This window comes from Corvus brachyrhynchos, unplaced genomic scaffold (genome assembly GCF_000691975.1).
Source record: "Corvus brachyrhynchos isolate BGI_N302 unplaced genomic scaffold, ASM69197v1 scaffold14, whole genome shotgun sequence".
NCBI classification, from domain to species: domain Eukaryota; kingdom Metazoa; phylum Chordata; class Aves; order Passeriformes; family Corvidae; genus Corvus; species Corvus brachyrhynchos.
Window position 1 is genome coordinate 7,899,987 of NW_008239110.1, and position 13,660 is coordinate 7,913,646.

General features: G+C 42.3%; 1 protein-coding gene across 1 annotated transcript in view; it reads right to left on the reverse strand.

The window, feature by feature from the left end:
* Positions 1-12,803, reverse strand: part of METTL24 (methyltransferase like 24) — a 35,772-nt gene extending 22,969 nt beyond the window's left edge. The window contains exons 1-4 of the mRNA XM_017739590.1: positions 12,696-12,803; positions 11,023-11,121; positions 7,189-7,328; positions 1,342-1,570 (exon numbers count right to left, since the gene is read on the reverse strand). Coding sequence (XP_017595079.1) covers positions 1,342-1,570; positions 7,189-7,328; positions 11,023-11,121; positions 12,696-12,788 — 561 coding nt within the window. The 5' untranslated portion in view covers positions 12,789-12,803. The remainder of the gene's footprint in view (positions 1-1,341; positions 1,571-7,188; positions 7,329-11,022; positions 11,122-12,695) is intronic.
* Positions 12,804-13,660: the final 857 nt, after the last annotated feature.

The window sequence follows — 13,660 nt, forward strand, 5'->3', positions numbered from 1 at the left end:
GGCTGTGTACACTGTTCATAATGCACCAAAACACTTAACCAAATCCCATGTCCTATGTACACAGCTAGCGGAAAGCCTGGTTGCATGTGTTATGTGTGCATTATGTTTCTTGGCTGCCATCCAGCCTACTGTTTTCATGTCAGAAAGTTACACACTCAGAATTCTCCCTGACATCCTGCTCATTCACAGGTGTTACACCACTCTGTTTTACCATGATAACCTGAGACTGATCTCAGCAGGTCTGATATATCACAAGACTTGTACACTTTTTCTGGATAGGGTCATCAATTTTTTGCTGTGTGACTAATTCTTCTAAAATCAAAACAGTGCAAGGCACACATCAAAGAAAAGCCATCTCTCTATCTCCCCAGATGTTTCACTAATGCACAGCCTACTACAGTTACAGCATGTATTGGAAGAAGAAAAAGGCTCCCTTTCTCTGCTCTTATCTTCAGAATGTTCCAATCAGTAGAGCTGAACCAAAAGAAAATATTTTTAAAAAGTAAAAAGTGAACTGAAAAGGACATCTTGCATTTTTAAATAACAAGCCAAACAAACATTGCACTGTTTGTTTTGCAAATCGTACAGAAGAGCTCCTCCTTAGCCCAGGCGGCCTATTTCTGAAAAAACAGAGACAAGCAGAATTAGCCGCAGGCAATGAAGTATATTAGCATTTGAATTCATGTTTGTATATCCTCTGAAGGAAAGACTCTCTTAAAAGCAACCTAAGGAACTTCCTGAAATGTATTATGGCAACATTTATCTGAGATTTGAAAATTCATGATGTCTTTATAGTTCCTTAAAAACAAGCTGGGAAATGCTAAAAAACATCCCACAGATTGCTGCCAATTTCAAAACAGGATGTTTTTGGTTTTGAGGACTGTAATTAGGAACAGTGACCTTGAAAATGTAAACAGACCATCCATTACCTCTTCTCTTCTAATTTATGTTGCAAATATTGTTTCCTCTTTATAAACTTGTCTGTGTGAGTAGTTTAGTTTTCATGCTCAGGCAAAGACCAGAACTTCCACAGGACTAAATGTGCTAGCACCCAATGTCACCAGTAAGTTCAAGAGAAAAGGAAGTGAGGAGGAGGAAGAGAGTATTTGGTATATGGCTAGGGATTTAAAATTATGGTGGCTGTTATGAGCACACAGAAAAAGCAAGATAGAAAAGGCAGCCCTACAAGAAATGCATTACAAGTACTGCTGAAGAAAAACCCATTATCAGGAGAAAACCTTGGAAAGTGCATGGTGTCCTCAGGCAGCAAGAAGGGAGATCTGGAGCTTTCCCAACACCTAATCCTGCAGTCAGAAAGTAGACACCCGAGTCCTTCCTTACCTTCTGATGCCCAAATTCATTCAATACTGTGCCCAGCTTCTTTGTGTTGCTGTGAAGTTTATGAGCTGCAATGGCTGGATTGGGATCCCTCCAGTCAATGGAGAGGCGATGGTACCAGAGGCGCCGACCCTCCTGAATGTGTGCTGACTTGATGCTGGGGTCAAAGCGATGCACCTCACATCCACTGTTGGCCATGCTGAGCTCAAACTGGTTGTCATCGTTGCCTAGCCTATGTAAAAAAATAAAAAAAGGGGAAAAAAAGTGATGTAACTATTACTGCAGCAAAAAGAACTATTACTGGGTAGGATGTTCTGAGGATGAGCTAACTTAACCAGAAAATTCAAGCTCAATGCAATGATTAGAAGGAATGGCTCCTTTCTAGGCAAGAACTAAACCACTTTTAGTCAGGCTGATAACTTTCCCAAAGAAGTTTTCCTTTTCTCCCTTAATTCAGAAGTTGACAAAATTTATATGAAAGTAAAATTGAACATTGAAATATTTGCGCTGTCCTTATTCTTATTCATCTTTTATGTTTACATATATTTCTCTATTTTCAATTTGCTTTTTTCTTGACAAGTTTACAGTACTCTTCTTAGTCCTTGCTGCACAAACTTCCAATAACCAAGCCATAAGCAGAAGAGAAAATACATTTAAAATTTATGCAATACTACTTCGTAAAAATCTGGCATATTTCACACCATGTCTGTCACCTGGTGTTACAAACGTGACCCACAGTGACCACCAGTACAGACAAGACACAAGAAGCAAATGCCTCTCTTTCTCTGTAGACAGGAAGACACAGATAAAAAAAGCATATTTAAAAATAAGCACTTTTCAACAGCAGCAAAGTTGTTATATTGACTTGAGAGAAAGATTGCTGCTAATTCGGTGAAGATCCCAAAGAAGAAGAAAAAATAATAGCCCCATTGTACAGAAGTATTGTCTCAGTCCCTGCCTCTGTGAGAAGATGTATTTTACAAGGCTGTGCCATATTCCCACCTCCTACAGCCCAGTGGTTCACACAGGGTACACTAAAACTAAAAAAATCTGGTATTTACCATTGCAATCACACATCTGAACCACAGGCTTTTCCTACTCTGTAAAACAAGATGTTCTCTTTATTCCTACTCCTCCAAGTTTGTTCCAAATGTGATTCAAATCATGCACTAAACATTCAACTTAAACAAAATTATGCAATTTGATATACACACATGTAGCACTAAGAAGAGAATCTACATTTTTTAAATCAGTTGTGCTGTAAATTGTACAGCTGAGATTATTCACTCTGTACTAACAGCACAGCACTTATCTGTTGTGCACAGACCATGACAGGACAGTACTCTTAGATGTACTGTCAGAGCACCTGCTACACTACACCACAGTTATCCTTAGCAACGGTGTGGGTCTGAAATAATTTGGGCAATTTGCATCAATATGTAAAACATGACACATTTTAAATCATGTCATACACAATGGTACAACGTTAGGCCAGAACTAAATGTTCTACATAGTTGTCAAACAGGTAGGCTAAAATGAATTCAACTCGTGAAACAATGTGTGGAAGAGCACTGGTTTTGGAAGTTACCAATATGGTATGACACTTGCTGTAACACTGGCTAAGCACACTGTTACAATACCCTAGGAGGTTGTCTTCTCCTCAACCATCTTCCCTTTCCCTGGGAAAACAGGAGGAGACAGGGTGTGCAAAAATAGCCTAGCGTGCTTTTAAGAGCAACCCTAATTCACAGGATTCCAACCCATACAGCTGTGTGGGAGGAAAAGAGAGGAGATTTCTTTTAATGCATTCAACACACATTAGGAAAAAAGTTCAGAAGTTAACCAAGTGAATCAACATGTTTGTTTGCATGTGGCTTTCTACAGAAGGGACAGTGATGGACAAGGACCAGTGTAATCCCTTGGGAATGAGAAGCTAGCTGAAAGTGAACAGCATGGGAATTGTTGAGGATAGTTACAGCATCAGTGATGAGCCCACCAGCAACCGATGGCCACATGTGTCCGTGACACACTTCTAACCATACCAGCTGGTACAATCCAGAGGGCCAGATGCTTTTGGTGCAGACTAACCTCAGGCTGCCTCCAAACAGATTGCTGCTCATGTGGACTGCAAAGGGAACTTCACAGTGGTGGAAAACAGGGAAAAAAAAATACAGATGAGGGTAAAGACAAGGGATGATGTGTCTTCTGGCACTCTAGTTAACAGCTCAAATTTATGCCTGAAGAGAGATCTAGACAACAACAAATATATAGGAGAGAACATAAGGTCTTCTCCAAAGGAACTGGTTTGAAAAATACCTGGCCCGCATGTGATCATATAAAGGGATAATGCAGCACGAAAAAGATAAACAAATTAGGTCTCCTAAGAAAGATTTAGTTACTTAAAGAAAGATGAGTTACCTAAAAAGGGATCATGATTTTAAAAGAAAGGTGTGGAGGTCACGGAAGACTAGCGAATCCTTTCCTCACCATCAGGAGAGAGCAGCTGCTGCCGCCATCAACAGCAAAATAAAACATGCCAAAGAAACTGACCTATTTTTCCCGTAAAGAAGAAGGGAGCTCGGTTACAGAGTTCCACGCAGTGCCCTGCGGTGGGGGTAAGGTGGGCATTCACAGCAGCACCAACAGCCCCGCGGGGCCGCCTCTCCCCGGCTGCGGGCGAGCGCAGGGAAGGAAGGGCTCGCTGGCCCCGCTCCCCGCCGGCAGCAGGGCAGCGACGCTGACCCGGGACAGAGCGCAGCACAGCGGGGAGCGGTGTCCCTTGGCTGTGCCCTGCTCCCAGGGTTCACAGAGGGTCACGGTGCACAGAGCCTTGCACTCAGAACAGACACTGCGCTGCAGCTTGCGCTGAATGAAGCATCACACCGGGCCCGGCATCACCCGGGAGCACAGTGAGAGCCGAGCGGCACAAACGCTGCTTTGTCTGCTCCAGCACAGCTCTAGTGGACACCTGTAGCTGATCCAGCTGAAAGCTGCGGGTGCTCCAGCGACCACAGCGACCACAGGACAGAGCTATAAACACATGCGAGTTAAGGTCCAGCTTTCCCTTTCTCTGTTCCCCCTCCTCCCCTTCTCTTTCAAAGGAAGACAACTGAGCTCAAGCAGCTCAGGAAAAAAAGAAGGACCCCCTGCCTGGATCCTAAAGCTCCTACATACACTTTAGGATGCACCTGAATTGGCATTTACACTGTATTGCGGCAAGACTCTTTAAACCTCTGCTGGTAAGTTTCTGAAATCCTATTCATTTATGTTATCCCAGCCTGAGTGCCTGCCTGTGGTGTTTGTAACTGATTTAGCTTACTCTAAGCAGATTTAGCACTAATAACTAGAGCTCACTAATGCATATTGCAATTATATTTTGCACTGGGAAATCCTGTTCCCCGAGCACAAGCATTGCTGTCTCCGAGTAGTGGAAGCAACTAATACTAATCTAAAAAGATCCCCAGATGTTCCAGACGCTGCTCACTCCCATTCACAAGCAACCTCTTCTATAGCATTCAAGAAGGCAAAACCTAAGCAGCATGTTTTATTCCAGCTTTAATCACATATGCATTTAATTCAGGATTCCCAGTAACACTCCCACTGAACTTTCACATTTGTCCTCCATCCGTCCTCTCCACAGAGAATGCTCTTCATTGGAAGTAGCTGCTCCCCATTTGCTCTTTATGAAACATATGAGATAACAAAAATGTTTAAAGGGGATTTTTGCCTTAGAACAAAATTACTTTTCTGTCTGTCATAAACTAAAGGAAGTGAGTCTGAGGGGAAGAATTATGGAGTAACGAGCTCCAAAGGTTGCAGAAGTAAACTGGTGGATTGAAGACTGCTTCTCTGTAACCTCAAATATTTCCCTTTTATTTTTTAGCTGCTTCATGTGATGCATCCTCATTGGTTATTTCCTGTATGTGTTTATCTTATGATGAATGGGAGAGCCGACATCAGTTTCAATCTCTGCTAAGCCCTAGTGTTCCATGACTACAGAAAATCTGGCACTCATGCTCCCTGGACCATACACAAAACAGTACCACATATAAAGCACTGGTATACACACACTAGCTCAGTTTTGTTCAAAACCATTAGCAAAATATCTCAGTGCTGGTCAGCTTCATGCCTAATCTGCACCTCCTAGCACAGATGAAATCAACTCTGCGTTGTGCCTACTGGGCAATTCAACAAAAATACCATTCTCAACCCACATTTGATCCTTAACAATAGGGAAAAAGGACATTAACACAGGAGCTCAGGTCGAATAGTAATGATCATGCAGCTTGAAGGATAAGGTCTAGGTTAATTCCACTGAACTTTGAGTACTTTGCCAAGACATCTAAAATCAGCAGCCAAGTTATCCCAGGCTTCCACTATAATCAAAGGAAAGCTATACTTACCTCCAGAATGCTATTTAGCTTAGCTGATTTCCACCTGAATGCGCCTGCCTCTCCCTACTGACTACTGGAAGGGCCCTCAGGCAGTAACTCAGTACTACAGTCAAATAATTAAAGTTTGGAACTGAGCATGGGGTAACACAGCATCTCTCCTAACTTTTATAGGAACATGAAACGCTGAGAAGAAAAAAAATCATGTAACCCTATATCTTGCATTAATGTCACATAAGTATAATTTGAAATATATTGCAAAGAACATTCAGAAAACAAGAAGCAACAGTAGTCAAGAGAAATCTTCTCTCCTGTATGGGAGATTTGTCTCTAAGGGGCATGCTCTTGTTCTGCCACAAAGCAGTGCTGCTGAACAAAACCTGACAGCACCTCCCTCTCTGAGGATCTTGGTCTTTACAGCTCAGATAAACTCAATCGAAATATAAACCCACCCAAATGAAGCAAAACCACTCTCTGTGATTACAAGGCACCCTGCCTCCCTCCACACTGCCTGCAAGTGTTACCTGCCATGTATGTGCATGTTACACACCAAGGCTAAGGAATGCCACCCCAGCGCAGTTCCTTGCTATCCACCCTTTGTAAACCCACAGCAGCAAAAGCACAGGAATAAACTGCCCTGGTTCAAGGGAGATGGAGCCTTACAATATAGCTCTAACCTAAAGCTGCCTCCCAGGACAGCAAGTACAGTTTTGTTAGGCAGCTCTGTGTGGTGATCTGTGTGAAATGAGCTCCAGATCCCAGTGATGGTTCTCCTACTGCACTGGTGTGCTGATGGCCTGATGCACTCTGAGGACAGACTTCCCTCATCCTCCTGGGAAACAGAATTATTTATTAGCAGGAAAACAGGCTGCATGTGTGGTTTTGCTACCTGTGAAAGCGCTTGTTCTGTGAAGAGTGAAAACTTCACTCTCAAGTGTTGTAAATATCATAAACATTGCAAACATTTTAAAGTAAAGCCACAGCTGCCTTTATCACTATCACTTTGGCACGTGTCACCCCTGAAGTGCTGAGCAAAAACACTCTCACATGGAAATGTACTATTTTGTCCCAGAGGTAGTTAATGAAGTTTTATAAGTAATGCTGCTGAAATACCTGGCAATTATGCAAGTAATCTCTGCTCAAGTAAGATGCTGTAGGCTTCTCAGTTAACCCCTTTGATTTCCATCTTCCTCTATATGAACTACCACTCACAACTCACCATTAAGCAATTTGTTTTCATACCAATATTAGAAAGGCAAAGGAAAAAAAAAGACGCTCATGGAGAAAGGTTTTTTCCCTAAAAATGAAGTTTACAGAAGCACATCAACACATAATAAAAACACCTGAATTAAGTTTATACCTTGGAAGACAACCTTGCTGCAGCCCATGTTGTATGTATAGGGCTTTTTGAAGCTATTTGTTGTGAAACAATTTCCTTTCTTCTAAACAGAGCACTTACCCAAGTGAATAGAGACGGCATTGCTTGCTTCTGATTCGATGGATGAGGTTAAACCTCTCATCAAGACAGATTGACCAGGGCTTTTTTGCAGTTTTGGAGTACCCTTTCAAGCTGTTCAGGTTCGTGTGTTCACAAGAAATCTGTTGAAACCAAAGGATTTATCATTTTAAGATAGGACTTTTAATTTGTTTGTAATTTGCCTTCTGGGGAAAAAGTGGAAAAAAGAAAAATGTTCATTGGTTTAATTTAAATCCTACTGCCAATCTGATACACGGCTACAAAGATGTGATTATTTTTTTCCTTGTTTGTCTGTTCTGCTTGGTGAAATTTGAGGCTTACATGATTCCCCAGAGAGCAATGCAGTTAGAAAAGCAGATAATTAAGCATTAGTACTGTACCCAGATTCATTTTTCCATGAGGAAAAGATGTTTCAACATTCACATATTTAATTTTTTTTTTCTTTCTAAACCTTGGAGTGAATTCTGCATCCTGAATAATGTTAAAATCAAGGTTGTAATTACAGAGTTGCAGTGTCTCTGCAATGTGTACCTCACCCAGAGTGTCCTGGATCTCAGCTCCAGAAGGGATTTAATCATTACCCCAATGCCTTCTCCAACTACAAAGGGATTTAAGCAAGTGCTTAACTAAACAGCGGAATCATAGCATGTGTGTCTATGCTGAGCTGGCTTAGACATCTAGAGTTTAAAGCCAGGATAAAAACCCTGCAAAAGAAGAGATAGTGACCCTTCAGGGAGGAACACTGTAAGTCAAAGCCCTTGTACAGACCAAGAAAGCAAAGACTGAAAATGCACTGGATTCGCCAGAAACCTGGACATGTCAAAACTCACTGAGGGGTGAAGTCAGCTTTGCCAGCAGCTGAGCAGCAGCCTGAGACAGCCAAACCCACAGTGACTGAGCCAGCAAAGCCATGGCCCTGTAAGTGACACCCTAAGGAGGAGCCCCTGCCTGCAGCACCAGCTCTGCCTGTCCATCCAGCAGCTCAGGACAGCATTTCACCCCCAGGCCACAACATTCCACCCCACCTTCTTCCTCCAGAGCCACTCTGGAAAAGGCAGGCACAGGGCTGGAGAGTGCTGCACCCTTTCCAGAACACAGGAGCCAGAGCACAGCAGTCGATGGAAGCGGGTACAATTCGTACAGCTGTCGCCAGAGCAGTGATAAGGAGGCAAGGGGAAGCAGAAGGAAGCACCAAAGCTGTGGCTACTTCTGCCCAGGAAAGGCTGCACTGCTCTACACCAGCATCAGCATCTACAGTTCGTTCTTGAAGGGCTTTCCAAACCATGCAGCCCAGCCACCAAAGTCAGGTGTTGCAGGGCACAGGTTGCTAACATGCAGGTAAGAAAGCAAAGATCGAGAAGAGCTGCAGGAACCCAGCTGAGCCATCATGATAAAAAGTTGTTCTTTGGGCCCAGTGCCAGCCCTAGCTGCAGGAATGGGAGCTGGCACTGTCAGAAAGGCAACAACTAAAATGGTGCAAAGGACAGTAGTAGAGACTTCCTCTACAGCAGACTGCAGAGGTTCAGTTCTCAGTCTTAGCCAAACTAAAAAGCACAGCTCTGGTCTCACCTGGAACCACAAAAACGAAGCAGTTTTACACAGAGGTGAGAGTAAAACCTGGAACTCAGCCTTTAATGTGGTAGGCACTCTCCACCATTTACCTTGTAATAAGTAAATAAAACACTCATTCTTTAAGAAGTGTATGCTCTGAAAGATCATTACCTGGAGCATTACATTCAAAGAGCTGCACACTAAATCACCACCTCCCTGCTCCTGCTTGGCTCCTAATTCCCATGGAAAATTCATAAAACCAAATACAGCATCTCTTCATGCTGTTCTCAGGATTCACTAAGTTTTAAGCAATGATTTGCACTGCACCCCTCTACCCATTTACCTTCAGTCACATAACAATCAAAGAATAAATGGCATTGCAATAATAAGCACTAATTTAAGACACAGAAGAATAATGTACTCTCTACAGAAAACTAAGATTCTGAAATGCTGCCACTTAATTGACTCATGGCATTATGAGCAATTACAACAGCCAGAGTTTGGAGCAATTTTAACAGCTCTTGCTACTTAATAGGTCTTGCTATCAAAAAAAACCTCCCCAAAACAAACAAACAAAAAAACCCCAAAACCTGAACCTGCCAGTCTGTTGCAAGATTTACTGAGGCACCGAGCTCACTTCCTGTTCTGGGCTTCTGCTCACTCCTATCATACAAACAATAGCAAAAGAAAGATGCTTCTTCTGATCATCAAATACCAGCGCTGAAAAAGCTTTTTCTGGCCACACCTTGACCCTGCTGATATGGCACCTTCCTGCTCCAGCAGTTTGAGCCATTCTATGCTAATGGCATGGGGCTGAACTCAGGCACAGTAATTAGTAGACACTTGCTCAGCAAATAAGGAAAATGACATCCCATGCTCATCTACATAAGCAGGTTCCCATTTTCAGAAGTGCTCATACCAGTCATGGTGTTATCCCATCAGTTATTCATCTTGTAACATCTGCCAAGTCAGGAACAGGGATTCTTCTCATTTTTTGTTTTCACTTATGCTTATTCCCCCAGCCAGGGTCAGTTACTCTGGGAATGAAACTTCTGGCTGAGTGTGTCAAAAGCAATAAACTCTCTGTTAATTGATGTCCTTGTAGGCTTTGACCCAACTAGTGGAGTTTAGCAGCATCTGCCACCGTTTATTAAGTCACTGAGATGAAGGATGTTTTCAGCTTAATATGTCTGCCGCAGTCTAAACTTCTGTACAACAAATCAAGCATCTCTACACACATCTCTTGCTGTCCCCACATGCATCTTCTTGCATCCTGCCCTCTCCCTGCTGGCATGACTGGCAGCAGAGATGTAATTTTATTGAGAATTTAGCCAGGGGTACCCACAAGCTGGAGGATACATGAACATTCTGCTATCCTCTTTTTTAGAGGTGTTTCAAACTAATCTCATCTCAGCCTCAAAAGCACTGCATTAACAAAGAATTTCATACATGAATAACATTTCAGTGATATTGGCACCTGGGGCTTTTTGCTGTTTTTCAGTGCAAGTAATGATGCTGTTAACTCTGTATTCAAGGGTCAATTGCTGATAGACTTGGGTACCAAAAGCAGCTGCCCTGTTGGAATTGTGAGCATCCAGCCTCTTTTCCATTTTTTTATTACCCGAAATGCACATGCAAATGCTGCTATGCATAAGTGATGCCTCTGTTAAGACATGATGGCCCAATATCCATATATGTTGAATGCTGGAAGTATCCATCAACACAATCTGGATTTGGAAATGCCATATTTTAAGAAGCACATAAAGTAATTTTCACAGTCATTGTTTTTGCCCTGAAAATATCAAGATTCTATTGGTATTGTTGATACAACTTGTCCAAGTTAAGGTCTGATGCCTTGTTCTCATTTTACTGGGAACCTCGAATGCCTCCTTTTGAAGCAAAAATATCATATTATTATTGAGAGGTGGAGTGGTTGAATACACTCTCTTGATACAGAGTGCTCTGTATTTTTCCATCTGAGAGGGAGAAAGGGGAGAGAGAGGAACACCACATCTAGAATTTCAGTCATACCATACCCCTGTCAGGACACAAACCCATCTGGAAATAAATAGCATGGAAATAATGCATTCTTTCTAACCTGTGTTTTGACCTTTATCTTCATGTTGACCATCTGCTAGGTTAAGCAACTTTAGAAATAAAGCAGTTTCAAACAAAGTTTGGTGTGAGGTTAATTCCTCAGATATGAGGGAAAAATCTGTGCCAGGCAAAGTGTTTTCTAAATGGAGACTGAAACAAAAAACCTACCTGAGAAGTGCTAATGTACTTTAGGAACCTCGAGGCCTCATAGTTGAGGGAAGGGGTTGGACTTGCCCATGGTTGTAGTTCAATGTGCCATCTTACTGTCTGTAAAACAAAGCAAACCAGAAAACACCTTAAAGGCAGTGCAAGCATAGATTACGAGGGCTAATAAACTAAGGAGATTTAATTTCAAACAAAAAGAGTTTCCTGGGGGCTTGTCTACACATGAAAAACATTTCAGAATAAAGCAGGGTTTCAGCTACAGTGAAAAAACATCTAACTATGGTTTGTAATGATCAGCTTTGAAAGCAGATGTTGGTAATTCAGAAAGAAAGTGTTCCTCATCCAGGATACACGTGTTAAACCAGTTATTTTAGGACACCCAAGTATGCTGTGAGAAATGCATGAAGAAAAACAAGATCTGAGTAACCAAATCTTCTAGCAAAACATCTGAAAAGGGTGATATAATTTTAATTTCATATTTATCAAGTATCTCTGCTTGAACATCCACTGAAACAAGAACTTGGATTGCAAACACTGATCACCAAAGGAAACCCCTGCAAGAAACCTGTTTTCTTTTTTAAGATCTAGATTTTATGAAAAACAAGCTTCTAGTGGGCTTTGAGAAAAGTCCTCTTCCTCTCCCACACTTGCCTGACAGATACACAAGAATTCTTTGTTTCCCTGAAAAAATATAAGTGTGGCTGTCTGTAGCCCTACCACTCCTTATTTTCATAGCCATAGCTTTGATGGGTGCTTTCTGCACTCCCTGCAAGGCCCCTCAGCTCTGAACCTGGGGGATCCTGTCAGCTTTTCCAGAAACACTTCCCACATAGAGTGGGACAGAAAAGGTCTTTCAGACACGTGCTTGCAGAGCAACGGGGCTCTGTGCTCCCATCTGTGCCACCTTCTCCAAATTCTGCCCACTGTCACGCTGGGAAGTTTAGACTTGTCATCTCTTGCCCTCAAGTAGATAAAAATACAAGCACGGTGTTAAGTTGTACTAAATTAAGATTGATTCCTCATGGCTTTTCATCTTCAGGCTCTGTAACTCACTTCTACAGTTGGGCAGGTAGTATCAAGCTTCCCTTTAATCATCCTCAATTAACTGAGCTTCCATAATGGACAGGATGGGGTTTCTTCCTCAAAGGCTTATGCTGACATTCAATAAAATACAATCAGAAACCCCACTCGGGATTCCCACAGGGCTGTATTTCAAACAAAGCCCTGGAAAACGTGTAGGAAATAGCAATTAGCTGGAGAGGATGGAGGCAGATCAGAGAGGTGAGGCACTGAGCCCCCAGACAGGACCGGTCTGTGGCACCAGAAGAGCCAGCACAGCGACAGCAGGGATCCTCTGATGCCAGAGAGGAATGCAGGAAAGAGAAGGTAAAATTAGAAAAGAAAGATTATTAAAGAGGACCACCAGACCAGATGGCATTTGCGTTGAGCTGATATCACGAATTGATATTTTTGCAGCCTAAGTAAATATAGTCCACAGTGAGTGTGAGCCAGGTTTGTATGAGGTTTATTGTTCCTTTAGGGTTTATTTTTCAGATTTGTTGTGGGTTTTTTGTTTGTTTTGGTTTTGTTTTTGTTTTTTACTGTAAAGAGATGCTGAAAAGGATATTGAGATTTTTTTTTCTCCCCCAGAAGCAGACAAAAGTAGCATTTCTCACCCTGAGACTTCCCGCCTGCAGCAAACTTGGATTCCTATACCCTGCACAGCAGGATCCTGGAAGCAAGCTAGCAAGCCAGCTCTGCAGCAGCATGTCCCCCTGACCTCTGCTTGCAGCAGGCAGCCTGCAAACAGCGAACAGCAGGAGGATAGGTGCACACCAGGGAGGGAAATTCGTGTAATCTTTCAGAATGAGTCACACTTCACACGGCTGAATAACGTTTGCAATGACAGGAATGCTGCTGTTTCAACAGGCTTGAAAGCTGAAATGAAAATGAAGACTGACAATCGTTTTCAGGGGGGAAAAAAAGAAAAAAACCAAAAACCAACCAAACAAAAAAAAACCAAACCAAAAAAACCACCCGGAGACCTACACATCTATGCCCAGTTATTTTGAAATCTATTTGTGTGAGAAGTAGCTCATTAAGTAGAGGAATTGCAGGGTGGCCATTGTGGTACTGTTCAGTAAGAATTCCTTCTGCACAGAGTTGACAGGGAAGGAAAAAAAATCTCTATAATGAACCACGTGAATGAGGTTCTTTTTCAGCAGAGTGCAATATCCAAGAGCCACTGCAGCTTACACTCGGGTTCTTAAAATCTTAAAGACGATAAACTAGCCTTCCCACTGACTCCAAACTATTGATAAACACATGAAAATGAAATAAAAACCCCAGTGACTTACTAATTTTATATAGTTCTTTAAATTTAGCAGCACTACATAAATGCTACTTTTGTGACAGATATCGGACCCGAGGCTCCTTTTTGACGACAATGCTTTTGAATAGCTTCTCAAACTTCACACTTAGTCCCTGGCCCCTTAGGAAGCAACAGCCTATTTCCATTCACTAACGAACACATTAGAGGGGCCTGTTCCTAACGCCGCCCGAACACCCCTACAGGGCGCTTCAATAGCTGCCTTACAATTAGATTCACAATGAATGGGGGTGAAAATCCAACACATCTCTC